Raw genomic sequence first — 27,892 nt, 5'->3', positions numbered from 1 at the left:
AGAGGTTGGAGCATACATTGGAAAGTCTGGAGGCAGACGGAAGATTTATGGATAGATTGATGGATGTTTATAACTTACTAAGTCTTTATAATACAGTAATATAGACGCACTATTTTTGGTTCCCGCTGTACTGGGAAATGTCAGCAGCAGCGATAGATAACACGTCGGCTGTGTTGAGCAGTGCTTCGCTGTCAGCTGAAGGCCTGGTGGCAGGAGACTGAAGTAACGTGTCTAAAACAGACAGAAACAGAAACACTGTTCGAAACTTTACATTATTTTTAGTTCTGAACAGATTCTCCCCACACTGCCAACAAAATGTGTCGGTAATGGGACTCTTGGGTACGCTGAATTGAAATATCGCCAAACAAACCTCCTAAACAGTGTAATTTGCGAGGAGAACACCCGACAAGTCTTACATTGCATGATTATGTATTGGTTTAGGAGTGTAACTATTATCCGGACATTTGGATTCACGCTGACATCAAACAAGCTTGAAATGAAATTTGTGTCATAATTTCAACTGGAAGTTTTAATCTGCTTTTGTTATCCGTGGTGGTTACACAAATAACCCAGGCTCTGTGATGCTTAGCCAGGCCTCACTGATGCAGTCTGTGTTTATTACTGGGGCTTTAGTTTATGGTTGCACTCCAGTGCCATAGCCGTTTGGGTACTAAAGTTTCATGCAGGTCTTTAAAGCTAATGAGAATCTGTAGTGAAGTTTACTTGTCTAAAGACTGCTGGCTCATTCTGTGGAGAAAAAAAAAAAAATAAGATGCCTGTTTTTAATCTCTCGTATCTACCTTAATACATGACCTATCTGCATGATATCTTAGAAATGAAAGATACATTTCAGCTTTGTTTAAGCTTACTGCAACCATCAGATCAGCCACCCCTAGATGATGGAACTGGAATCAAATCTCGTTTTGATAGGCTGCCTACTCAACATGGTGATATTATTCTTGAATGGTTACCCCAAAAAAGCATCTTCTCAGTTTTGTTTCTTTTGTCCTTTTTTTTTTTTTTTCTTAAGTAAACAGATGCGTCACTCTCACCTGTACTCAGGAGGTTTTAAGGGCTCAAATATGATGGAAAAGCTAAAGACCAAGATTTAACCCAACCTTATCTAATTTGAGGAAGTGGTAAATGGACTGCTTCCTATATCAAAATATCTGTGGTATCGGAGGTCAGATTTTCTAAAAATAAAACGATAGCTTGAAAAGGATGTCACCAATGATTTGATAGTTAAATCTAGTGAAAGTCTCGGATAAGTTCAAATATCCGTGCTCTTGACCTCAAGGTCAGTGTCAAAGGTCATGTTTCCTGAATATCTTGTAAATGCAATAACTGAAGAAGTTGCCTAAGATTTTTAAATTGATGTCATAGGAGACTATACTATGAGGCTGAGGGGTAGCATTGGTAGAAACCAATATTTATTTATTTTTTTAAATATTGAATGACCTTGCTACATTTACAAAGTCTGAAGATCTTGGCCCTTGGAGAGTTATTAAATAACTGACATTTTCTGCAGCAGGGTGCTAATCTAATGTCAGTTTGTATTAACGATGCATTCAGGAGGCAGAGGTAAAATGCAGGTTATGTCAGAATCTAGAGACAGTTGCTACCAGTCTGAACTGGTCCAGCAGCTAACATTTCCATAAATTAGGGAATTGTTTGCCTACAGAGCCGCTTATCTGTGGTCAGAGGACAACCTGGACACCAAAGCACAGGTTAGACTGTGCTGCTGCTGAGTTTTAGTTTTAGTTTTTTTTTTCTTTCTTTCAGCATCTCTATTTCTGACACAGTCAGAGCCCCTTACTTCTGCATGCACACAAACACACCACCATCATTTTCTATTGCTCTCCTCTTGGCACAAATTCACCGCAAGCAGCTGTGACTGTCTGACAGCAAGCTGTGAATGATCTCACAGGCATATTTGCATCTAGACCCAATAACCGAATAACCCTGGCAGATGCCTTTCGGAGCTGCCAGCGGCGGGCGCGTAAGGGGTTCATGAGGGCTGCCGCGAAGCCGTGACATTCACGCGCCACCGGCGAAAATAAGTGCCGTTTTAAAGCCATTTAGTGTCATGATTGGGACTGTCCACCTCAATTAACCCCGGCGTGTGAGTCAGCGGCAAAAATGACGAGCTCTTCCCCATCAGGGCTGAAAAGGCTCTTCTATTTGTGGAGATTATTGTCATAAAAATCAGTGAGGGAGGGTCAGAGCGTGTTGGGAAAGTGTCTGTTTCCCCTGGCACACCTGCTTGCAGTTTGCATGTTGTCAAGTTGAGAGATGCTGTTTGTTGAATCCGGCCTCTCTAAGCAGACTTCCACACTCGGGAGGTTGCTTTTCCCCCCCACCTCTTTTTCTCATCATTGAGATTGTTTTGCAATCTTATAGCTGTCAGGAAGAAGTTGTGACATTTAAACTGAAGTCTAGTTTCCCGTTCACTACTGCTCTGTTGTCATGGCAGCAAACCAGCCAACTGGCATGTGTTAAATGGACTTTAGTTGACTGGGGAAGTTGGATGGCGAAATTGACCGTCAACTCAATAGCTCTGCGGTTTTTACAACCTTTGTTTATGCAGTTGGGTGTTTGTCCCCGGTTAAGGTGATGGAACATCCAGCAACTGTAAATAAATTAAAAAAATAGAGTGGGGGAACTACTTTGTGTGTTTGCGATTTATTTACTTTAATGGATGTTGGTGGTGGGGGGGGTCTCCAGAACTCTCACACCCTGACATCAGTCACTCATGTGAAGGTGTGCATGAAATGGCAGTCCTGCCTGCTCTAGCTCTGATCTCATGCCCAGACAGTGAACCACCTCTGGATCATCTACCTGTTTTCTATGTTGTTACTCTATTGTTGTTTTTGAAGGTTGACATGAAAAGGTGATTGAGCCATGGTAGGGTGATTCAGAGACCTCGAGGTCTACAGAACTCTTATTAGCAGATGTTGGTGGAAATAAAAGTAAGGAGATAAAAATATTATGTCTGATTATCTTCAGGTTCAGTGCAAACGTGATGAAGACCTGTCCTAGACAAGAAGAGGTGTCAAGAAGCCCTTATGATGCACCTTAAAATTGCCATGCTTTTTTTTTGGATAAACTACTTTCCAGCAACATCTAATACCCTGTCTTTCTATAGTTTGTAATGATATTTTAGTACAGAAGCTCAGAGATTCACAGATTAAACAATAATTTGAAAACATGAGACCTTATGGAAGGGGGGAAAGCACTTGGCAAAGTCTTTTCTTCTATTTTTGACTTTGTCTCCTTCTACATCTGCACTGACGTGGCGGTATTGTCTGCGTGGTGACACCTATCATTCAGGAGAATACTGGAGCCGCTTCCAGTGCCTTAATGGCAAGCATAAATAGAAGTGGCTGTGTGACATACTGGGGCTTTCAAGACAAAGCCTTTGAGTGGTGCATTAAAATCATTTTGCTTCAGATTTTCATCTGACCACTTTAAGCTTGTGTTAATAATTAAATTAAACAATGAATTTTGCTGGACAAACCTCCCCCCAACACACACACTCCTCTGGGCCTAAGAGTCAGTTTTGGGTATAACCTGTGGGGTTTCTCCAAACAGTGCCAGTAATAAATGTTTGCTGAGTCTCTGACGGTCAGCGCTGCTGCTGGAGTTGTGTCATTACACTGAAACATTTTGTTCCAGGATACATAAGACTTTTATTTATTTATTTACTTAGATTTTTTATAGCTCTTTTTGACTGTTTTCTTGGGTCGTTTTATTGGAGAGAAGAGTTTAGTTCTGTCTCTAACAGTGCGGCAGTGCTAATCTAAAGCTGCTCTGTGGCCACACACGGATGCAGAGATTGACAACGTAGCGCCTTATTGGGTGTCTGCCCACATGGATGTGTTGACTCATGTTTGGAGGCTTGTGCAGTCTGTGCCATTGTAGGCAGCTGACCTGAGCATTGACTGGAAGTTTCTCCCTTTTATCCTATGATAGCAGTTCCAAAGGTTGCCCCGGCTTGCCAGAGTGGAAGGTACATGGTCGCCAAAAAATGACCATTTGGCCTGTATGCTCGTGCCGTCTTCCCCTCCTGCCCTGCCTGCTTTTGTCCCATCCTACATGCCTTTTTAGATTCTTGGTCAGCGTATCCTGTTATTGTGTCCATTTTCATGCCTTTCTGCTCAGTAGCAGTTAAGTTTATGGTAGCTTAATACAACATGCCACATTATTTTGTTATTTATTTATTTTTTAGCCGGCTGGCTGAGCTGCCGGTCCACATGTCCTTTTACATCATGTTGTGTCGAGCCATTTTTAGCCAAACCTTAAAACTGGGTTACGCTTACACGACAAATTGATGTGGCGCTAGAGCAGTCCTCTACACCAGTGCTTTGACTCGCTTTGTCTGGGCAACAGCGTTGTTTCTCCAGGTTTGTTTAGGAGGCAAACAAAGATCTTGTGGGCGCTGAGTTATTAAGCTCTGGTTTATGTGGTTTGTGTTTCCGCCTCCAGCGAGTTGGTGCTCATTCAAACTTTATGACTCCACATCAGACAGCAGCTCGCAGGTCACCTTGAGTGCTCTCTCATGTGTGCTGGAATATGTTTACAGGTGTGATTTTAAGATGTAATGCACTTATTTTAAATTAAAACCCTCTAAAAATGTGCATCTAATGTATAAAAATGTCTAAAATTCCACAAACTAATAATACAGTACTTTTAATAAACCCCTTAACTTAATTTTTAGACTTTAAGTTAGCTTGAAGTCTTAATTGATTTCCAATGCACCGTGGTTTACAGAGGCTGAGAATCTTACCATTGTAAACCTATGGGTCTAACTGTATACACATATAATTTCCTAATATAAATTGATGTATTTTAGCATAAACAGGCCTTTTAACTTGGAAATAACAAAACAATTAAATAAAATAATTATGGAAAGTTGTACAGAACAGAACTGAGGGAGCTCTGCTGCAAATAATACAGCTTCAAGAAACGGGAAATAATCAAATCATCAGGTACCTGCAGAGCATGAGGCTTTTATCATTAGCCAATTCATAAGGTGTCTTCAAAACAGCGCAGCATTGCTGCCTTCTGCTCAAAACCCAAAGGATCTTACCAAACCTTCCTCTTGCCAAACAGGAAGTGGAGCATAAATTGCTCCGACTGTAACAGAGTTGGGTTGTGAACTCTGTATCATCAGTACCTGAATTATTTCAGGCCTTATCAGAGTCTCTGTTAGGACTAATTTCAGGGAGGGAGGGGTGTGTTTAATGAGGGTTTTTAGACACCAGCTAAAGCTGTTAAGATGGCCCATGTATGTAATTAGTTACTGTTTACCATTGTTTTTACACTTTTAGCCTGAAAGAGGTGGCAGAACTAAAGAGGTTTCACCTTCAAGATAAATTTAATGGATTTAACTCTACGGCCATGCAAAGTTCATTCAGAACTTTTCGAGCTAACGTGTTCACAGATAGAATGACACACGCCAACGGTGGAGGTAACAATAGTATTAGAGTAGTATTAGTATGGAAAATATTTTGAGATTTCAGTAAGTTGCTTGATTCATAGAGTTTCAAAACTGTGGTAAAGCTGGGATCTTGTTTAAAAACTCGTAGCAGTTGAGGTCTTCACTGCAGTTTTGGACTTTGTAGAGAATCCAGTGGGCTGAGTGGGACCCTCCGTCAGAGGATACGCATAAGAGAGGGTTTGATGTCATGTCGGCTTCAAAGAACCAAAATGGTAGTCTACTGTTTTTTGATAGCCTGGTCAGCTATGGACCCATGCATGAAGGAGAGACTTTAAATGCAACACTCCCTCTTTTCTATATTGCTGCATCCCAGGGTGCACAGGAGCTGCTGGTGACTCAGCAGGTGTTGAAATAATATGAAAGGCAATGAGTGCTAATCAGTGAGTTGTAAAGGAACAGCCAGTCTTAAGTGTCTTATTGTGGAGAGCCAGTGCTACATGGGCTTGCTGTAGAAGAAAAAACGACAGACTGCGGCGCACGCAGAGGTTGCGAGCACGTCTGGCTTGAAGCTTTGAAACTGTTTCTAAATACGTCGGCTAAATACACTTTATTTTTCCTCATGCGGGAGGGAGAAAAAATCAGTTTGAGTTTAGCGATCAGTATATTTGCTGTTTAATTTTAATTCCTCGCGTGGCGTGCCCTTCTTTGTCGCCCTGTCACTCCGTCCCCGTCTGGTCTTTACTCTTCTGTATTCTCATTACACAGAGTACACACACGGAGCAACTCGTTTCCATCCACTGAACCCCATCAAAGAAAGTATTCAGAGAATTGAAAAAAAGAAAGACTGGGGACATTAAAGGACACAGAAAGGCCAGTTTATTTCCTGCTATTTGCTTTTCATTGATTCCAGCCCTGATTAGACCCGCTGCTGGGTGTAGCTGGTGGTGGGTAAGTAGGGAGGGGGGCCTGCTTCTTAAGTGATTGTGAGGTGAGTCCAATGCTATCTAAACAGAGTGGGAAAACCCCTCCCTGGCTGCAGAGCGGAGATAGGCTCAGTTTAGACTAGCAGCCAGGGGAGTGCACGTGATGTGAAGCGGGAGAGCAAGGGGAGTCTGTCGCAAACATGCTGCACAGTCAGTGAACTCGCACAATCAGGTAGTGATACTGAAGCACAGTCAACAGGAGCTTGCATTACCGATTGTGCTCACAGGAGAAGCCTTTTTAAAAAAAAAAAAATATTATAAAGAGTAATATTAAAATTAAGATTAAGTTATATGGCAAATATTTAATCAAAGCCTTAATTGGCTTTAAATTAGCAGGATGTATTTCACAACCTCATGTTATTGCATTAAAATCCCCTTGTAGTTCATTTTCTTTTGCATTTTTCTCCCTCATCTCATTTTCTTGCTGTGAAACTAACCAGATTAAACTCATCGTCAGCTTTTTGACTATTCAGTTGCAAAAAAAAGGAAACAAGTTACCTGAGCACATGGACAAGTAGATGTCCTGTACCCAAAAGGATTAAACAATACATTTATATTAACAATGGACAAAATAACTCTGTATGATATTGAGTAGTGACAAACTGTTCTGTGGGACATTTTCATAGTTTCGTGCCCTAAAACATCATTGTTTTTATTGGATTCTTTATTTATTAAGCCAATACAAGGTGGAAAATGGACCCAACTCACCGAGCCCAAATATTTTTCAGGAAACTGTGAACTCCAAATTGGCTAAAAGTGGACGAGATAAATGACTTTTACACTGGACATATGAAAACATCGATATTTAGCTGTGCTTTTTCTTAAAGATGTTGGGTGGTTCCAAACATCTCTAAAAATTCAACCAAGTCACAAAATGTTTCTCCAGCTGAGAAGCTCCAGCTCTACATCCACATGAACAGTATGACTCGTCTGGGAGTTTAATAATGTCAGTGTTGTTTTACCTCAGACACACAGCTAGAATCTGCTCCGGGTCAATCGGCTCTCTGAAATTATTTCTCCACTTCCTCAGTTGTGGTCTCAACTCTACCAACAAGAGCTCAAACTGCTGTACTGACACCCTGAAATATGTACTAAAGTGGCCGTGATACAGCTTAAACTCCTCGATCGAGCCATGACAGTCTCCCTGCTGCCTTCTCGTGAGAATTAAATGCACCTAGAGCCTCAGCTTCTACCTTTTCTTTATTTAGAAACATCAGGACCAGCTTATCGTGGCTTGATGTCAACTTCACGGTTTGTTTTGTGTTTTTTTAAACAACACGTTTTTTTGAGGATGAATTTTCTGCGAAACTGAACGCTTTCGCTGTGTGTATATAGGTTGCACAGCAAGTTCTGATTTTTCGCAATTCGTTCAGTGTGCAACAGCCTTAAGTATGACAAGTATTTCTATTAGATCAACTAAATGGCAGAATAAAAAGGTATTACCCACACATTGCTCATTATGTGGAACCCGTCACCTCTCCTCTGGAAATTCTCACAATGCAAAGAAAAGACCCGATCGTTTGGTTTAGCGATTTTTGGTGTGGTTTTTTTTTTTTTTTTTTTTTAGGGAGCATTAAATGCGTGAGTTGGAGTTGAGCGTCCTGCTCAAGGGAAACCTTTGCCTGCACAAATCCAAAGCACTGTAGCATTCATGTTGAACGCTGACAGGTTTAGTGTGTTAGGTAATGGTAGCACATGGTTTGAAACGGGCTTTGTCTGCCTGTGCGTGTTGTTTGGGAACATTCAGTGCTTCTGTTCCCATCCCGTTCTGATGTCAGGTTATTTTTAGCCTTGTTCTCTCAGGAGCCTTTGGCTGGGTTCAACTGCTTAGTTTTCCTTCCCTGCTCTACCTGTGTGCATGTACATCTATCCGCATGCCCGCCGTCGTTCGCTCTGTCGGCATCGCTCCTTTATTCCTGACACAAACCGGCAGACACCCCCTCCTCCCCAGACGGTTGTGCGCAGACGTTCTCTCAGAGACGTGCATGCACAGAGACTTCAAACCTATTTACTTGACAAGATTTCCCGAATCCCCCCCCATGAAAACAGTGCAGCTGGAGAAAAGCAGGGAGTTTGTCTCAGTTGCTTTTTCAGTCTATCTTTCTCTGTGTGCCTGTGTGACAGGGGCACAAAGGAGAGGGGGCAACTGCTCTTATTTAAGACCTCAAGGGGAGAATTAAAGCTCCAGAACCACAGCTAGTCTATTAATAGACCGACTTCTGGTGGCACTCTGTCTTAGTTTCTACCCTTCACTTAATTTGCTACTCCTCTTCTGCCTTGCTACCTCTGCCCTATCTTGTCCATTTTACCTTGTCCTGTATTGATGTGAATCTCTTTGATTTTTCGTATTCAGAAACTATTGCCATTAAAACTTAGAATCATGTTTTAATGTCAATGTGTCAAACGTATGGTCTGCAGGCCAGAGGGGTCCAAACTGATCCATCTGCACCAGAGTGCATCACGAACGGTGTAAGAACATTTACTAGATCATTTAATGAGAGCGGATGTCCAAATTGTGGGTTTTAATCCTAGTCAGTCCTCCTTTCCGGCAAAGATATCGTCAGTGAGTCTGAGTCTTTCTTTGATTCACTGCCGATCGTAGGAAAACTGATATCCACTGTTAAAACTGCACTTAATATTCCTGGGAAGTCTCAGGCTGGGGACCCTTAGCCATCCAGAATTTACTTCCTTACACTGAAAGCAAAGGAAAAGAATTTGGAGGTGATTATTTATTGGGTATTTTTTGAAATCGTTTTATGGGCTCAACACACTTTAGATCAAACTGTGCTCCCACGTGGCCCATTAACTGAAATGAGTTTGACATCCGTGGTGTGAGATTTAACACACAGCTCTTAAAAATCTGGCCAGAAATCTCAGACGGTAGTGAAAAATTCTTCAGTTCAAGACACTGGGTTGTTCACTTCACAGCCACACAGCAAATATTTACTGTTGAGAAGCTGGAGAAAGAAACCATTTGGCATGTAGCTTCAAATATGTATGGGAATAGGAAAAATAACGACTGGAATTGGTTAAATCTTCACAAATCCCAGCCTGATCCTGATTTTTCTGTATTCAGTAAAAAGTGCTGTCAGGTAATTTTTTTTCCAGAAGGAACATTTTGAAACTTTCTGACTCTTTGTTCACTAGTTCTGTGTTTGGCTGGGGTGAGTGTTACTACTGGTAGCGTGAGGCGATACTTGGACTCGAAGGTGATTGCGCAGGTAGTCCAACTCTTCCAGGATGGAACATCAATATGTGCTATTGCAGGTGGGTTTGCAGTGTCTACCAGCACAGTCTCAAGTGCATAGAGGAGATTCTAGGAGAGCAGATACTGGTCCTTAAACCATCAGCAGGACCAGTATCTGCTCCTATGTGCAGGGAGGAACAGGTTGAGCACCAGCAGGAGACTGGTGTGAATGTCTCTGACCAAACAATCAGAAATATACTTCACGTGGGTGGACAGAGAGCCCGATGTCCTCTACTGGGCCCCATGCTCACCACCCAGCACCGATTTGCCATAGAACAAGTAAAATTTTGGATAAATGGACTAACCTTAATATCAATTTTTCACTTTAATTTTCAAAGTGTTTTTAAATTCAGCTGTATGTAGTTTGATCCTTTTCATTTCCCTCGAACAATGTGGCAGTTCGCTCCTAACACATCTAACACAGTGCTCAGTCCATATGAGCAGAGATATCCAGCACTGAGGTCTGATGTGTTGTCTAAATGTTTGTTTTTTCTTAGGTGTAAAATTCCAAACTGTTTTCTTGTTCGGTCAAACAGTTGCACACTCATCGCAATACTTGTTGTACCAGTAGATAGAGGTGCAGGATTAGGACGTCACGTGTCCCTTGTGTCTTCATGAGTTGCTTAGCTCACTAAAAGAAAAGTTGTTTAAACAGCAATAAGACATACAGCACCTGATAAGCTTTAGTCTTGCTGCCTCTGTTTCTGATTTGCATGAGACATTACACAGAGGAGAGGGGCGGGGGCGGCTCTCACATGCTGCAGCACACCACGGACTCTGCTCTTAATGATAACAGAGGAAAGCTAAACATTTAAAAGAATTCACAAGTTGATACCGACAGCAGTCGATCCCGCAAGTGCATCAAGTCCCTTGTACTGCATGTTTAAAGAGGATTCATTGATGTAGTCAGGTTGTTTTTAGCTCCTGTTCTCTTTAATCTTGGTGACATTAAAAGTATCATATGTTTGAACATCAGGCAGAATTTCTCTTCTATCCAAATTCTAAAGTAAATTTTAAGACGTCATATCATTTTAACATAGTGTAAACCGAACTGAAGTCTCCTGACATTTTCTGCATCTCTAATGCAGCTGTGCGAGAATAAAAAGGGACGTGATGCTCGTAAACAGAAGCCGATAACTACCATGAACAGTAATTTTTGTGCTGCTGTACGCGCACACTGAGTCACATCACTGTTTTATTCTCTTACGGCGAAAACATAAATGCAGATCAATGGTGTAACATCTGCTGCTTGATTGGCTACATTGCCCGTAAAGTGATCAGTCATAGAAAGAATTGAAAGCGACAGAGAGCCTCTGGTGATAAAGGAGAAGCTTTGTTTCCTCCGTCGACAGTACAAGACAACATTGTCATTTTCACACTGAACCACTCTTCAGAGCGTTTACAAAAAGCCTTCTTCGAGGTTTTAAAAAATGCTGTCTTAGTATGACTATAAATCTGGAAAGGAAAGTGATGTGTTTTCAAATTTAGCAGGCTTACAATTCTTCACACCTCTCTTTTTTCCTTTTCCTCCTCCTATCAGGGAGGATTTGAGAGGGAAGAGAGGTGGAGGGAGGGGTGGATGGGGAATCTTCTTTTGAGGCAACACCTCTCGACAGTCCCTAACACAAAGACAGACAGAGGGGAGAAGGAGATTACAAGTACATGCCAGACAAGGTGCGGATTCTGCTGAGTGTTAATCTGTAACAGATTGGGGGCTGCACTCCTCCCGGTGCCTTCAGTGTCGGGCTTTTCATATGCATGGTTTCTGCTAATGTGCATGTCCTTCTCTTACTCGGTACCGGCGCAGGTCCGGCAAGGTCATTCGGCTCTTTGGCAGTGCTCCTGTTTTTAGTTAGCCGTGGTATTAAACCTCAGTAATCTCAGTTCCCTGTGGATTGACTAGAACTGAGGGGTTGGGAGGATTGTTCTTGAACCTCATGGCTAATTCTCAGGCCTTCAGGTTCAGCTTATATACTGGTCCTTGAGAAAATAGTGAATTTGTACTGATGGCAGAAGAGGTGATGCTCTGTCATGTAGTTGACAGAGTTGGGCAGGTTTTTCCATAGTCCAGATGTCCGATTATCCCACAAGATCATCAAAAGCAAGGAAAAATGTTTTTTACTTTCATTGGGAAGCTACTGGCGACCGCTCATACAATCCTTGATCCTTGAGGTTGTCATCATAAAGGAATTCAAAATGTTGTTAAGTCTAATGACAGGACAGAAAGGTAAAGGTCCATCCATTTCATTACCATTTATACAGTTCAGCAGGGGTGCTGTAGCCTAACCTATGTTTCTGCACAAAGCTGGCCAGTGGATTTGAACCCAGGAACTTCATGCCCTGAGGCAGTGGTACCAAACTCTACACCACTATTCTACCGAAAAAAGCAAGCTGTTTTATCATTTCTGAGTTTTAATTTGGCTATTCACAGAGAGACCATCTCCAGCCTGATTAGAGCTAGTGTCTCTAACAGCGGATCGTTGAAGTGGACTATTAAACTCATCTCCAATTCATTATTTTTATTTTTGGACTCCTCAGAAAACCGAGCCTTAATGACGAAAAAGCATTTTTAAAAGCACTCGTAGGCAGAGAAGTGGATTAAAGTTTGTGATAAAAGAAGCTGGGTGGATGTGCATAACTAGACCCGGGAGTAGGAAAACGCACGGAAAGCTGCATATGGAGCAGTGTGAAGCTGTAGCTTTGGACTTAATTGGACATACAGTGACCTTTTTATTATTTTAAATTATGCCCATGTTTGTTGTGACTATCCACCACTATAACTGTGGGTGTATCTATTTATACTATGGAAAAATAAGCGTTCACTTTAGAGTGATATTCTGCCTACAGAATACTTTGGCATTGAGAAACTAAGTAAAGCAAATAACAGTTGCTGTAGCAACTTCCAGGACTATTTAATTTGTAAAAATGTGTATACACACACACACACACACACACACACACGTAGGAAAATATTTAGTATACACATCCAGAAATGCATACACTATTATATATTGTACATATATTTATTAGTTTCAGGTTGGCCATTCTTGTATTTTGCTCGTTTGTGTTGTTGTGTTTGCACATCTCTGTTGCTTGTGGGGCTCGCACACAAGAATTTCACTCGTATGTGCTGTGCCAGTGTGCCTGCACATGTGATGTGACAATAAAAGTGATTTGATTTGATTTGATTTGATTTGAAGACTGGTAGCACGGCATTGTTTTTTCTGGTTACACAGGCAGTCATGTGTCCCATCTAAGTAATTTAATATAGCTATGTGTGAACTTACTCGCCTTTTCTTCATAACAATCTGAGCCAAATGCTTAAAATCTCCTCTGTGGATTTGTCCAGATAGATCCTTCTCTGGAATTCCAGCTATGTGAACCTGACCTGCCCTCTGAGGTCTCTGAAGGGTCTTGAATGTGGAGAGACCGAGTGTGTCAGGCATACAGAGCAAGGCGCTGATGTCCCATCGTGTCCGACAGATGCGTACAAAATGTCAGAACAGGGTCGAGAAGCTGGATGTAGAATGTGTTTGACGCATTTGCTTTAAAAAGGCCAGGAAATGGCAAAATACCAGATATCATCCCGGGGTTCTCATGCTGTGCTAGTGATGGCAATATACCAGCACCACTCTCAGGATTTAGTTATTTTTGCAGAAACATAAATGTATAACTTGTTGTACAAATAAAACTTTACAGATCAGGTACACTAAATTAAAACTGGAGCACCAACCTTCTTAGAACCAGAGCTGTTGAACGGAAGGAATCACGTTTTGTTTTAAATGAACGTTATCAACATATGCTAATCCTGCTATCGAGTTATAGCAGCACAGAAGTTTGAAAGTTTGAGATGCATTTTTAAAAGGTAGGAACAAGTCGGATGTTACCAGAATGCGTTTCAACTGCTCACTAAGCACTTGCGGGAATTATTTGAAGCCTACGTGAAGCTTGTGACTGAATTCTGAACCCCCGCTGACACGACTCTGACACACTCAAGGACTTTGCGTCCAACTAGGGAAAAGTCGATGATTACCTGATGATTACAACAAATATTTTCACATTCTTCAACCAATTGCGAGTAGTTGCAGCAACAAACTGATTGCTCAGCGGTGTGATTGCTTTTGATTGGAAAACACAGGTCACCTGGTGAGATGCAACTTGTCTCCAAACAATCAGAGATGAACTGTCACAGATTGGTACTGCAAAAACACCTGCCGTCAAATTTATAAACGCAGACAGCAGCGATCGGTCTGCATCTTTGGCTTAGTAAACTTGACGCAGCACACTGTATTTTGTATTGTGGTTATATTACTATATAAGGCAACGTTGCTGAGTACTTGTCATTTTGCAGCTAAATGTCCAACATCAGTTTCTGATGTATTTTTTAAAATACCTGGATGAATATAGTTTTACATACAGAACTTACACTGTTCACAAGTGCTGACTGTGTCCTCACCACTTGTGTCTATACCATAGTCAAGTTTGTTCCATACTCTTGTGAGCATGTCTGGCAACCATGTAAAACTGTGAACTTACTTGTGAACTACTGTGGAATTAAAGCACTTTCTGATATTCATTGTATTTAGAATTGGGGGGGAAAGAACCTCGTAAAACAACAATACTGGTTGTAAAGTAAATGGTTAAAATTAACATTAAAAAATGCTCTTATGACTTGTTAATAGTTGGGAAAAACTTAAAGTCAAGCTGTTGATGGAGCTTCAAACTGGGCCCTCGAGGTCTGAATCTCTAAGTTGCGTGATTGAGTTGTGGTATTTCATGGCAGAATTGCGGATTTGCATCCTAAATGGAGAAAATATTGCTAAACCTGCTCCTCCTGTCCTTTCTTTTGCTTTATTTTTATCTCACAAAAAAGTATTAGCACAACATAAAAATCTGAGAGAGTGTGCTTTCCTTTTGGGACAAGATCCACCATACAGTCAATAGCAATGGTCGTTTTTATCAATAGTAATAATGACTTTTTTGTGGTTTGAACTGCAGAAGCGGCTGAAGTTGATGCTTGTCGATTATTGGGATTCTTTAGCCATTTTCTGCCACCATTGTGTCACCTTATAGAGCGGCAGCTGGTCCCGGAGCGGCTGCAATGGATTAAATAAAGAAGATGAAGAGCAGAGGGAGTGAAAGAGGAGGCTTAAAGTGACACCCAGAGAGGCAGGCACCGGCGGTTAATTAGTGAACCTGTTGTAATAGTTTGTGTGCAGATCAGACAATATGAAGGAGGAGATGAAATGTGAGTTTGTGTGTGTGTGTGTGTGTGCCTCTCCCCCATGTGCAGCAGCTGGATGGTGTGGGGACTTAAAGGTGGATGAAGTGATGAGAGGAGAGCGAATAGAGAAGGTAGCCAGGTGGGCCAGATGTAGACTTTATCTCCTCCCCCTCCCTTGCCCTTCTTCTACCTCCTGCTTGATTTAACACTCACATAGGCAGAAGAAGCTGTTCACTGGAAAAAGAAAAAACGTCTAACACAAGTGCCTCACAGAATATAGATAACTTTCTGTTGGTTTATCGCTCACAAGCACGCGCCACCCCCTATCAGATGTCGAGCCTGGCTCCTCCAGGTCCTCGCGCCGGTCCCTCGGTACCAGGAAGTCTCCGGTCGGGTGTGGTTTAATCAAAGGCCTCAGAGGTCAACAGGCAACTGGCAACAATGGATCTCAGTGAGATCAGGGAGGAACACAGAAGGTCACTGTTGGTGATGAGATCACATCTACTCAGCACTCATTCCTCCCACATGTGTAAATGTGCGAGTTTGTTAGTCGCACTAATTAGTATAAAGCTACAAAAGTCCTCTGGGGATGGCAGGGTATCGGACAACAACTTAAAATAAGTCTGTCTGTTTTTTCTTATAATCCTGTATTATCAGAATAAAGAGTGTTTTAGTCAGATTTAAAAAAAAATCTATTTATTTCTATTTATTACTTTGTGTCTGAGGTGCAGCTACCATCAGGTTATCACAGATGTCTTCCTTCTTTTTCTGTGTGTCAGCTTCAAAATTAGACTGGGCATTCATTCCTCACACAAATTGTTTGGAGCTGAGAGTCGCTTCCTCTTCCTGTCAGTTAATTAGGGCTGCAACAGATGACTGCTTTCTTCATTAATGCAATAAAATGGTAACTTTTACAGCACTAAAAAGCATGTTTACAGGCTGGTACAAAAAATGCCTTATGATTAAGTTCCCCTTTTTATATCAACTCTAAGCAGGGTAAATAATTTATTATTGCAGTTAGGGGCGTGGCTGTGTTGATTGACACGTGTCCTTACAGGCCTCACCACTGCTCAAGTGGACCTTTTCACTGTGTTTGGGCTGTTTTGTGTCTTTTTGGGGATTTTTTTTTTTTTCTTTTTTCTTCATAGAATTATTTGAGAAATATTATAGCTTGCTTGAAAGGTTCAGAAGGAGCCTTTGGGGGCTTACTAGTATGATTCATATCCATGTACTTAAGGCATATAACTGTTTTGGCCTTTTGATGGGCAAAGCTTTATTTTAAGCCTTAGTGAAAAAAATCCTAGTTCTTGTGATGTTTTGCTTAACCTGCTTAAGGACTGATGAACTCATGCTGGAATTTAATCACTTATATAAGGGGATCTCCTAATGAGCCTTCACCCAAACCGTGACCAAGGTCAAGGACACCTTTGCCATTTTATGAGAAATATCAGAATCAGAATACTTTATTAATCCCGAAGGAAATTAGGGAATAAATAAATAACCTGTGGATTGGGACAGACCTTGAGCTACTGCATCACTGATGTTTCTGGTCTGACTCTTGAGGAGCTAAACTCGCCTGCTGGGATGTGAGTGGTAGGCAAACAGAGGTCAAGTATGGGTCAAACTCTGCCTCTATACTAAAATATAAGACTAAATGATTTAAGTAAAAGATTAAAGCTTTATTTTTATGTTTTTGATGCAAACAATTTAAAAAACAAATTTGAAAGATTGAAGAGACCACTCTGATGTTACCCAATGGTAACGACCTAAGACCTGGGGTATTGAACTCCAGGCCTCAAGTGTCGGTGTCCTGCAGGTTTTAGATCTCACCCTGGGTCAACACACCTGAATCAGAATATTAGTTCATTACCAGGCCTCTGGAGAACTTCAAGACATGTTGACGAGGTAGGTTAGCCTTTTAAATCAGCTGTGATGGATCAAGGACACCTACAGGACACTGGTCCTTGAGGCCTGGAGTTGCCTACCCCTGCCTAAAACCAAAGCCTCTTTGCTTGCCTTTCAGATTTGGGGAGTGTAATCATAGATGCATCACAGTGACGAGAGACCTCAAAGTTTGTGATGAAATGAACTTTTCTTAACTTTGAAGTTCATTTCATCACAGACTTTGAGGTCACTTTGAAGTGAATGATTGAAGCAACTACCAATCCAAATTCAATTTTCAATTTAATTGTATTTATATAGCACCAAATCACAACACCTCAAGGTGCTCGACAGCTAAAGATCCGACAATAATCCAGGGAAGACAATCGCACAACCCCCTTTGAGCAAGAACGAGTTAAAAGTGGGAACCAGAAAAAATCCCTTTTAACATTAAGAAACCTTCAGCAGAACCAGACAGCCATATGCTGTGACCAGTTTGGGGTGAGGGGAGGAAGATGGTACAAAAGGCACACAATGATAGCGATCAATGCCCATGATAAGGTTGATTAAAGTATGGACTCATAATAGTTATATTAGGCAACTGGACGGTGAAATTTTCTGCTAGTAACTAACGGATGGTTTCTGAGTGATGCACGATGAGTGAAAGTGGCTTAAGTCTGTTTCTTGTCTCTAGTGTCAGATAAAAGCAGATCTTTAGCCTCTTGTTCAAAAACAAACAAACAAAAAAAAACCCAATACAGAACTTACGTCATGGCAACCAAAAGGCCTTTTTTTTTTTTTTTTTTTAAGCAAGTAGGTGACTTTAGGGTGGCTACGTCAATCTTTCATGCCGTTTGTGGTGAGTCTAAATGAGTAAGGGACGCTGAAGTACTCAGCATAATGAATAACCAATACTTGGCTAACCTAACACAGAACCGGCCACTTCAGTCTCTACAGACCCAGCTTTTAAAGTACACTTGTAATGAGACTTCTGACATTGTATAATGCGCTCTCGTACACAGACTGCTTCAGTCCTCTGTTGTCCTCATCTTGTAATGTGTGGGCGCCAATTAGCCAGGCTACGTTTGTTATGAAACTGTTGTGCAGGTAATTGCTTGTAGGACGCTGACATGTTGGTCTTAGCCTTGCCGTTGAGGGATGATAGACTCAAACTTATGTATTTTTCCATTTGCGGTCAGAATAATTGCCCCGGGGTGTGCTTGCGGGGGAGAAGAAAAAATTGCATCCCCAACTGCGTTTCTGCTGCAGAGATAAAGCGAGGCGAGCAGCTTGTTGAGCGGTGTGTGGATTCTTCTAAATTGTCTGGATGAAGAGACACTCATGTCTCACGTCTCATAATCTCATTTCATTTATCGATCTCTTCTTCTCGTCCCCCTATTCTTCAACACTTTTCATCCGTTTCCTCTTTATACCTCTCTGTAGGACTCTTGATCTCTCGTCACATCTGCTCGTGTCTCCTTCTCTTTACCTCGTCTTCCCCTCTTTTTTTATCTTCATTTCTCAGCCATATGTTTGTCTCAATTGCCTCGCCGTCCCTTTTCTCTCTGTCTCTCGCCGGTCTGGGATCAGTGGCATCTAATGCTTTCCGCTCTGGCTGATTAAGTCAGCACATGTACTCTCTTTTAAATTATCACTCGCACACGTACACACTCATGCACAAGCGTCCCCACAGACCTAATCAGTCCTTCTCTTAGTTCTCTCTGTTTCTCTCACACCACTCCAGACCTAATGAAAAAACATGAGCTCTGCTAAAAAAGAAGGCGAGATGGACAGATGGGGGGGGAGAGAAACAAGGTAGCAGCAGCAATAATAAAGAAAGACAGAGCAGCAAGGAGACTAATTCGTTAACAAAGACACCAGTCGCTTTCGGTGCCCGCTTCCAGTTCAGAGATATTGTTTCCAGTCATAATGTCATGCAGCGGTGCAGTGGGAGGTGGGGTGGGGGGCTGCAGAGAGACAGAAAGGCAAGGTGAGTCTGGCTGTGAGAGCGTTTTCAGTCCAGCTGCACTCTGTTAGCCACTAAATGTTGTTCTGTTTGGCTAAATGCAGCTGTGCTGTGTTACATTATTCTACTCTCATTTGTATTGACCGCATAGCAGACTGCTTGGTGTGTGTGTGTGTGTGTTAGGGGGTAAGTGGGAGAGGTAGCATGTTGAGTGAATGATTGATACGGGACTGGGAGTCTGCTGTGGAATGTTACTGTAAGTGTGTGTGTGAGTACTTGAGGGAGATGATGGGTTAAGTGAGTGAAGGTATGATTCTTTATTGAATGAAGGCACGCGTTCGTGCATGTGCGCATGCACACCTGATTATGGTGATGAAGTTCCCCGTCGGGAGTCTCTCCCGCTACAGTCCTCGAGTAGTTTAATGAGAAGCTGTTTCCGTAGTTACCAGGTGTGCGAGCCGGCAGCTCATAACGTCCTGCGGTGAAGAATAAAAGATGGCGAGAGAGAGGCGAAGGAATGAAAGTGGTTGAGGACGCCAGAGAAATGAAACAGAAAACACCCTGATATCTGGTGTGAATGATCAATTTAACCGTGTGTGTCTGTATTGATGTTTGTGCTCGAGAGGCTCGCTGAGGGCGTTGCACGCGGCGAGCGGAGACACTGAATCTGTGTAATAAGCTAGAAGACCTTCAAATCGATCTCCATTTAAAGTGGTAGGAACAGCAAGGTGGGGCCAAGCTGTTAGGTTCTGGTCAGATCATATTAGGCATCTCTTGGGATGAAGTAAAAGCTAAAGAGAATTTTATGCAATGGGGGAAACATCCCTAGCTCAATAAGCACCTTTTATTTATTCTTTGTTTAAAAGTAAATAAATCTAGGGCGTCTGTCAGTTTCCTGTTTTCTCTAAAGTGGCAAAAAAATGTGCATATTTTAAGTGTTTGAAGCAGCTAAACAAGAAAAAGTTGGTGCTCTTCTCTTCCTGGAGTGTGTGTGTGTGTGTGTGTGTGTGTGTGTGTGTGTGTGTGTGTGTGTAAAAATTATAAACTAGTTTATGTTTAACACATTAGTGGTTGCGTAGGCTGTTGCCTCTTTTAATCAGAATACTTTATTAATCCCTAAGGAAAATTATGTGGGTTACAGTTGCTCCAAGACAGTAACAGTAATAGACTGAACTAATTAAATAATATGTTACAGAATTTACAAATTTAAGAAACGGCACTCTGAGCACCTGTACTGAGGTATCATTGGAATGCTGGTAAAGACAAACATAATCATACACTCATGTCTTCAACCCGTCCGTGCACGCTCAGCATGCCAGGTCACAAAAATTAAGAGGTGCACAACAAGAAATCACTTCCAGATGGCAACAATGTAAATTAAAACGGCATAAATTAACATAAACTACATTTGATGTGGTAGCTTTCCCTGGCAGAGCTTGCTCTGGGACTCGTTTGATTTTATTTTTTGAAGGGCTTTTTAAATCTGTGTGGATGTTTCTCCTGTTTGTATAAAAGCATCTAGTTTCCTCATGCCACACATGCTTCCCAGGTCAGACACCTGTTACATAGAAAGCTTTTCTTCTGTTTTTGTAGTTTTAATAGACGTATTATTATTATCATCTTCCAAAAATCAAGTACAAATTTATGTAACAATCGTTGAAACTTGAGTTATTAATTTAACAGCTATTTAAATATTCACAAATCACAACCATCCGTAATCATCCCTGTACAGTTTGGATTTTGCTAATTTAGTCATACCTGCCAACACACCTGTTTTTTCCTGGGTCCTTTAAGGCAGTCTTATAGTCTCCTGCCTCTTAGCTGTTCAACATAGAATTTGTTTTTTCCTCACTGGGCCAGTAGATCAGACTTTCACTGGCCCAAAAAACCCTTTTGAATTACTTTATATAATAAACTAACTTAATCTCTAAAACATACCATCATTTTCTTAGGAGGGTTTTCAGAAAGAAAGGAGTGAATGCTGTGCCCCTCACCCGCCGCATGTCTTGCTGCTAGAAAGAGACATCATGCCTGCCAGCAGCTTGCAGCAAAGGTTATGAGAAATGCCAAATTGAGAGACCTAAGAAGTTTACCTGTACACAGACAGCTTTGATTTTAGCTGCTTCTTCATTTCCTTGTGCTGTCTGTGTCTGTGTGGTGGATGAAAACAGCTAAAAAGATCACTTTTCTTGACACTTAAACTTTCTGAACATGCTGTTTTATTTTAATGTGAAAATACTGTAGTATATTACTACCCGTACTACTACCCTGTGGTGTAAGAAAAATACATTAATTCCTGATGGTTCATTTCACCCAGTACCCGTGAAAGGTGAACAGATCTGTGGAAATACTGTTTACATATTTTTTTTCTTAAAAAAAAACAGCAGCTGGTTGGTCAACTTGCCCAACATATGTTTGTTATGTTGAACCCTGATGATGCCAGTATTGCACAGACTTAACCTGCAAAGATAATCCCACACCTCCATGAATAATGTTCACATTACTGGAGTATTTGCTGAAAGTTAACATTTAATTAACATTAAACTCTAACAAAAAATTGCCTCATTATAAAAATCTAATGCCAGACTTTGGTGGAAAGTTAAAGCAGTGATGTAACACTATATACTGTAAAAGACCTGTTTTGAGATTATTTCTGAGATCTGCCAGTTTGGTTTTTTTTTTATTATATTTTGACAGTCATACAGTCGAAGGTTCAGTTTTCCTCCAGGTTGGGTGAATGAATGACACGTGAGCTTCTGCTAAGATGTCGAGAGCAGAGAAGAGGGTAAAGGTGCAGCAGAGTAAGAGTCAAAAGAAGACAAGAAATAGTTCTGTGGGTAGCACCTGTCCTTCAGGCTTCTTTCACTTAAGAATTCAGATGAAATTCGTGCTCTGTTTGTTGGTCCTTGCTGTGTGTCTGCATTTTTTTTTTCTCTGTGTGAAAAGTAATTTGGCATTGTGTCGGTCAGGGTTATCTTTAAAAGCTTCTCATCACTGCTCTTTGTTCTGTTGTCTTGTGTAAGCTTCTCTTCTTCTCTCATTTTGTTGTTGGTTTTTTTTTTTTTTTTTGTGTCCTGGCCAGATCTGATCCACTGCACCAATGAGATGAACGTGAACATTCCCCAGCTGGCGGACACGCTGTTTGAGCGCACAGCCAACTCCAGCTGGGTGGTGGTCTTCAAAGCTCTTATCACCACCCACCACCTCATGATGTACGGCAACGAGGTAGGAGACATCACACACACACACATACTGACACAAACAAAAGCCCTCCAGGGCAGTCAGAGCAAGCTACATCAATAAGTGATATTATTACTCAACCCTGTCTCAACCCACACACTCATAAATCCGAACATACACAGATTTTAAAAAGTCTTTTATTCATGTCTGTGCATTGTGATCAACATCAGAGAAATTAATTAGCTCAGCCAGAGGCTAGATGGGGGACGAGGATGGAAGCAAAAGAATAATCAAATAATTTAACTTCATAAAAAAACATGCTTGGAAGCAGGAAGAATAACCCAGCTGGGTCTCTCCATGGGTTTGCCGGCATTCAAAGACAAATCTGAAATGAAAGCCCAAGCAAACCTTTCTTTGTTCATGAGAACTTTTTTTTTTTTTCATTAATTATGAGGTCTGATAAGGACCCGTGTACACAAAATGTCAGTTTATATGCAGCAGTACAGATTTTAATAAAGAGATCTGTGTTTATTTTATTAAGGTTTTTACTTAGTGAACCGCTTACTGTACAATACTGAGCTTTTAATTTGGTATTATTTTATTTAGAGCTTATTTACTGAGCTTCTCCTGTTTTTTCTGCTTAAATATCAAGTTTATTTATTTACCTATTTTTGCTTTTTTGGGCCATGTTCTCCTCTCTCATTGTATTTATTTTACTAAGCAGTCTAAGTCATCATTATTGATTGACTTTAACCCTAACCCCAATGGTAGGTTCAATTCCAAATTGAAAGTCGGAATTTTCAGCTGAACCCCGTCAGACTTCAGACTTGGAAAGTTGGAGCAGCTGATGGCGGCAGTTAACATAAACATGATTAAAACTGTAGAACTTGTAATCTCGACTGCTAGTGTTGTGTGTTTGTTACTTACTGAAAAAGCCCCACAGAGAGTGCTGACCAGGCTCTGTCCTTGAATGTGCTGCAGTGATGTTTTTAAGGAGTTAAAAAAAAAAAGCATTATGCTTTACTGCTAGTGATGCACGAATGGCTCTGCCTTGCTAAGGAGCTAGGGAAATAAACTGGCTATCCAACAGTATAGGATTTTTGCCAAGAAGGCTTGCTACGGTGACAAAATCCTCACTACTTGTGTTAAGTTTGTAATTTTTCCAACTCATCACTCTCAGTCCAGCTGCTGGAGATGTTGATCTATCTGTATGAGACCAGTTGTCAACCATCTGGCAACCGCTGATCACTGCGGGCAGGGCGGGGGGGTGTCACAATCAGACTGATTGTGACTGATTGCTGCTGTCTTTGGAGTGTGATTGAGGCCTTAACTTTATTTATATTTTTTTTCCCCTGGTCATCCAGTAATGGTTTTGAGAAGCACTGCCATAACATGTACTACAATCCTTTGTCCAGGTAAAAGTGTTGTTTTTTTCCCCCCTCTTTGTGGAAAAAAAGAGGTCACTTATTTACTTATGTAGTAAATATATTCATCTTATAGATGGTAATAGAACTATGCAACCACTTTCAAATTCATGCAGTGTACAAAAGTCACAGCTGGCTACCTAACCAGATCTTGTTTATCTCTAGCAACATTATGCGAGCGGAAATGTTGGTTCGCTTGACAAACTTCTTCACCACCTGACATAATCCAAGATACTTGCTTCTGTGAAATGTTCTGTTATTGAGTTAAGCAATCATTAAATCCTGTAATGGCACAAAGAAAATGTGTAAAACAGAGGCAGGTAAAAGCATGCAAGTCACCTTTGTTGTTGATGCATGCAGTGCATATGCTGGTTGTTGCATAAGATGCATTACACAGATTGCACACAGTGCTGCATAATAGTTCATGACACTGTGTGTTTGTGTCTCATCACTGTTTTTGCTGCAAGTAGCTTGCACATTTGCAGTAAATAGCAGTGGAGCGCTGCATGAGGTTCATTTGGCGGTTGTGGTTATCATTAATAACAGTGGTTCTCTGGAAGTCACACCCAGTGCAGTTTCTCCTTCTTTGTGGTGAACTCTGCTGTGGTTTTTACCTTTCCGTTTCACACCAACCTTTAAAAATGTCCGTCTTTGACCTAAGATTGTCTCTATGCCCAGAGGTGATGATGTTGTTGGCTTGTAGAAGGACTGCACACAAAAGCGACTCTGCCTCTGCTATGGTTAAATACTCAGAATCCTTCCCTCTGCATTGGTGGAAAGCTATTTAGACACCAGTGCTGCACCAAAAGCTGGCCCTAACTCCTGCCTGATGCTCCTGCTAGTTTCATAATGCTGAATGCAACTTTTCTGAATTGAGTAGTAGATGGTGGAAAAAAAGGAACCTTTCTATCATTTAGCTGTCTATCACTTAATTATTTTGGTGTAGGGGTGAGGGGTCTTTTCCATTAGAACAGCTTTAAAACCTATGAACATACAGTTAAATGTAAGAAAATCTATATCCTCCCTTATACAGTGGGTGAGACTGGAGTGTTTGCTGGACCAATTCTGGCCTCAGACCTTATGTTGCACGCTCCTGGTTTAGGAAATGTAAACGTTTTGCTTCCAAGCTATTAGCTTAGCTCTCAGTCTGTTGCTGTTATGCAATGTTTTTGCGTAGCGATAATTTGGGAGCTTTGGTAGATTAACTTTGGACGGAGGCGGAATAGTTGGTTCCCCCTTTTTCCTGTTTTTTTGTGAAAGCTAGCTAGCACGCCGCTTACTCATATTTATTGTGCAAACGCCAAAGTGACATAAATCTCCACTAACTCTCGCTAAGAATACGAAAATGAGGAAATTCTCTAAAATGTCGAATGATTCCTCTAAAAGAGCAAGCCGCTCTGTGGATTGTTGTCATTCTTCATCCATCAGATATAAGTAGATAACAGTCAGCTATGAAATGGTGGGTAGTTAAGCTTGTTTGCAAATACACTGTGTACTGTAGGATCAAAAAAAAATACCATGCACTTGTACACAAACACTCCCAAACGCCGACACTCCCTGCACCGCATTCCTTTCAATATCAGTCAGTATGGGGAAGCATCGCTTCCTTGTTTTGCCAAGATCAGTTTTGTCCACATTACATAACATTTCCTGTTGGAGGTGCATTGTTTGATTGCGCCAATCTAAAGTTCCTCTGAAAAATGAGGAAGACTTGGGAGTGAGGCAATTGCATTTTTGGTGTTTTGCTAGAAACCTCTTCCTGACTGGCAGTATTTTAGGTTCAGAGCATTAGTCACAATACTCCAGAATTAGCTGTTGCGTTGAAAGCACCAGTGCAGCAGAGACAAACTGACACACTAAAAAAAAAAAAAAAAAGAATAAGTCAAGACCTTAGTTAAGAGAGACATCAGCAGGTACCTCCATCCTGTTTGATTGCTCAAGCTGTGGAAATTCCTGCAACATTTCTGATAAATCAAATCATGCTAAGTAGGTCACTGCAGAGCAGCAGGAAGCGGTTTAGAGGTATTCCCGAACTGTAGGCTGATTTATCTCGGAGCTGTCGCTGTCAGAAGGAACCCGTTTGATGTTGACGTCTCACCTACAGTGATAGCAGCAGCACACTAGTTTCTAATTTCTGTGTTACTAACGAAGAGCTTGCAGTCAGTGTGTCTTCCTGTGTTTATTTCTGCTGTGGCATATTTAAAAAAATCTAATCAATCTTTCTTTATATTACTGTCTTTCCACCTTTTCATTGTCCCCAATCCATCATGGAGCCATAATACTGAAGTAATAGGCATCATCTTTTTGTGTTTGCATGTAAAGACTAGTTAATGCATTGTTTTTTTTTTTTTAGATTAGCTTTGCCTGTACGACCTTGTTGAGAGGTTATTAAATGTGTAAAATAAGAGTGATGCACCGAATCGCTAATAGTAGGGAGATGCACTCCTCCTGCTTTAGCCCCGTGGAGCGAGGCTTCCGGCTGTAGTAGAGACAAGACTGTGTACTCATCAGCCTGCATTCATCAGACCTGTCAGGACACTGGTGCTGACTAGGGCTCAGCGGCCAGGTGTCCCTGCTCCCTCACGGTCGTCCCATCCATTACAGTCAGAGCTGAGAGAAATCCGGCCGTAAAATTAGAAACCAAAGACCCGCAGAATTGGGGTCAATAGACTGTACATTCCCCTTCAGATCAACACTGCTGAGCACTTGCAGCTTGTCTGGCACACTAAAGATGGCCACGTTCGGCTTCTGACGAACGATCTCGTAGTAAAGATCGTGACGAGTGGTGTGAGTCTTGATGTAAAAGGAAATGACATCATGTAGGTTTCACCCTGAAAAGTAATTTCCTTGGTTTTAAAGAACTGCTAATCCCAAAATAATTGCATCTGTCTGGGTTTTCGGGGGCATTATTTAGTCTCCCAGGTACTCTGAGCTGTGCTTATTAATGGATGATCTGATATCCTCGTGTCGGTGTTGTTCCCACATCATCCAGGTTCAACGTTGCAAGTGACCAATCACATTGTTGTGACGTCCCCCTTTTGTGCCTTTGAAAATACCGCCTTAAAAAAAATCTACTTCACTTGCGAGAAGAGAAACCGCTTCTGTCCGCCCATCCAGGAACTTAAATTCTTTGCATTTCAGGATAATTGTCTTTAATAAACGGTAAGCATTATACATATTGTCCTTACAGAGGCGGTTTCTCCTCGCAAGTGAAGTAGATTTTTTGAAGGCGTTTGTTTTTTTCCGAGGTCGCGGATGATGTCAGGAGAAGGTGATTGGTCACTTGCAATGTTGAACCTGCAGTAACATGTACTACAATCCTTCACATAAGGTCTTCACTGAGATTAAAACATTTTTTTCTTGTAGGGGAGATCTTTTTGTGAAAAACTAGCTTTGGCACTACTTCCTTACTTGTGGGACTACATTTGTTTTTCATACACAATGATCAGTCGTTGCTCATGTACAACTCACCATTCAGCTCAAAGCACACTACATTCACGGTGCGATACCGGCGGTTGCAAAAAGATTGTCTGTAGGATGTGACCTCTGACTTAGACCATTAACTCATCAGGAAAGTGCTTATGGCGGTCACGTCCGATATGCTCATTCAAGTCCATGTTGAATAAAACGACTTGTGGCTGACAAGTCATTAACAATGAGCGTGTGGTTTCAGTCTGATCCACACCTCACTCCTCGCATCCGCTTTCACAACAGCACAGTCATCAGTGGATTTTGCAAATCAATTGGTGATGTCGCATTTTTATGCTTTCTAAGGTTTTATGAGTCAGTTACAATTTAGCGTAATTTCACTGCTAGGTGTGACATAACTGGCAGCACGATGACAGGTAAAGGGAAGAAAAAGTATGTTTCAGCAAAATAATTGGGCAGCTCAGGCCAATGAATGTGCTGTTGCCAAGCAGAATTTCAAGTGTAACTGAAGCAAACAGTTACTAATAGCTTGTGTTTTTCTTGCTATTAATAGTCTATTTTCACGCTTCATATGCTCACCGCCTACTCTACCTGAGCCTGGTTCTGTTGGAGGTTTCTTCCTGTTAGAAGGGAGTTTTCCCTTCCTACTCCAAAGTGCTTGCTCATAGAGGGTCATAGGGTTTCTGTTTTCTTTGTATTATTGTAGGGTCTTTACCTCACAACATAAGGCACCTTAAAGTGACTGTTGTTGTGATTTGGAGTTATACTGGATAAATTAAATTGAAGTTAAATTAAGACCGGCAGCAGGATGCTGAAGTGATGCTGGTTGTGCAGGACTCAATAGAATGAGGGGTGGGAATTTAAAAAATAAAAAATGCCAATGAAAATGTTCAACAGTAACAAAGATAGTAATTCATGGTAGACCAGAACTTTCCCTCCTTGCACAGTGTGGGCGCAACATTGGGCCAACTGACTGACCGGAACTGACCAATCATGTTGTCTGAGTATTTAGTTAGCATTAGCTAAGAAGTTAGCTAAAGCTATTGAAAACGATCAGAAGCAAACCAACATGAGTAACCTAAATTTGACTAACAGCAAACCTAACTTGATTATTAATT

The 27,892-nt window shown here is 41.3% G+C and overlaps 1 protein-coding gene across 3 annotated transcripts in view; it reads left to right on the top strand.

Annotated features, from left to right (window-relative positions):
* LOC146636042 (phosphatidylinositol-binding clathrin assembly protein) overlaps nt 1–27,892 on the top strand; it is a 107,989-nt gene that overhangs the window by 6,578 nt on the left and 73,519 nt on the right. For all 3 annotated transcript variants that reach the window (XM_085349423.1, XM_085349422.1, XM_085349421.1), the window contains exon 2: nt 21,824–21,966. In XM_085349423.1, coding sequence (XP_085205549.1) covers nt 21,824–21,966 — 143 coding nt within the window. The remainder of the gene's footprint in view (nt 1–21,823; nt 21,967–27,892) is intronic.

This window comes from Diplotaxodon limnothrissa, linkage group LG3, assembly GCF_057381915.1.
Source record: "Diplotaxodon limnothrissa isolate DT_005_m linkage group LG3, D_limnothrissa_male_GT1.1, whole genome shotgun sequence".
Lineage (NCBI taxonomy): Eukaryota > Metazoa > Chordata > Actinopteri > Cichliformes > Cichlidae > Diplotaxodon > Diplotaxodon limnothrissa.
Note: the sequence above shows the minus strand (reverse complement) of the source record. Positions and strands in the feature narration are given on the sequence as shown.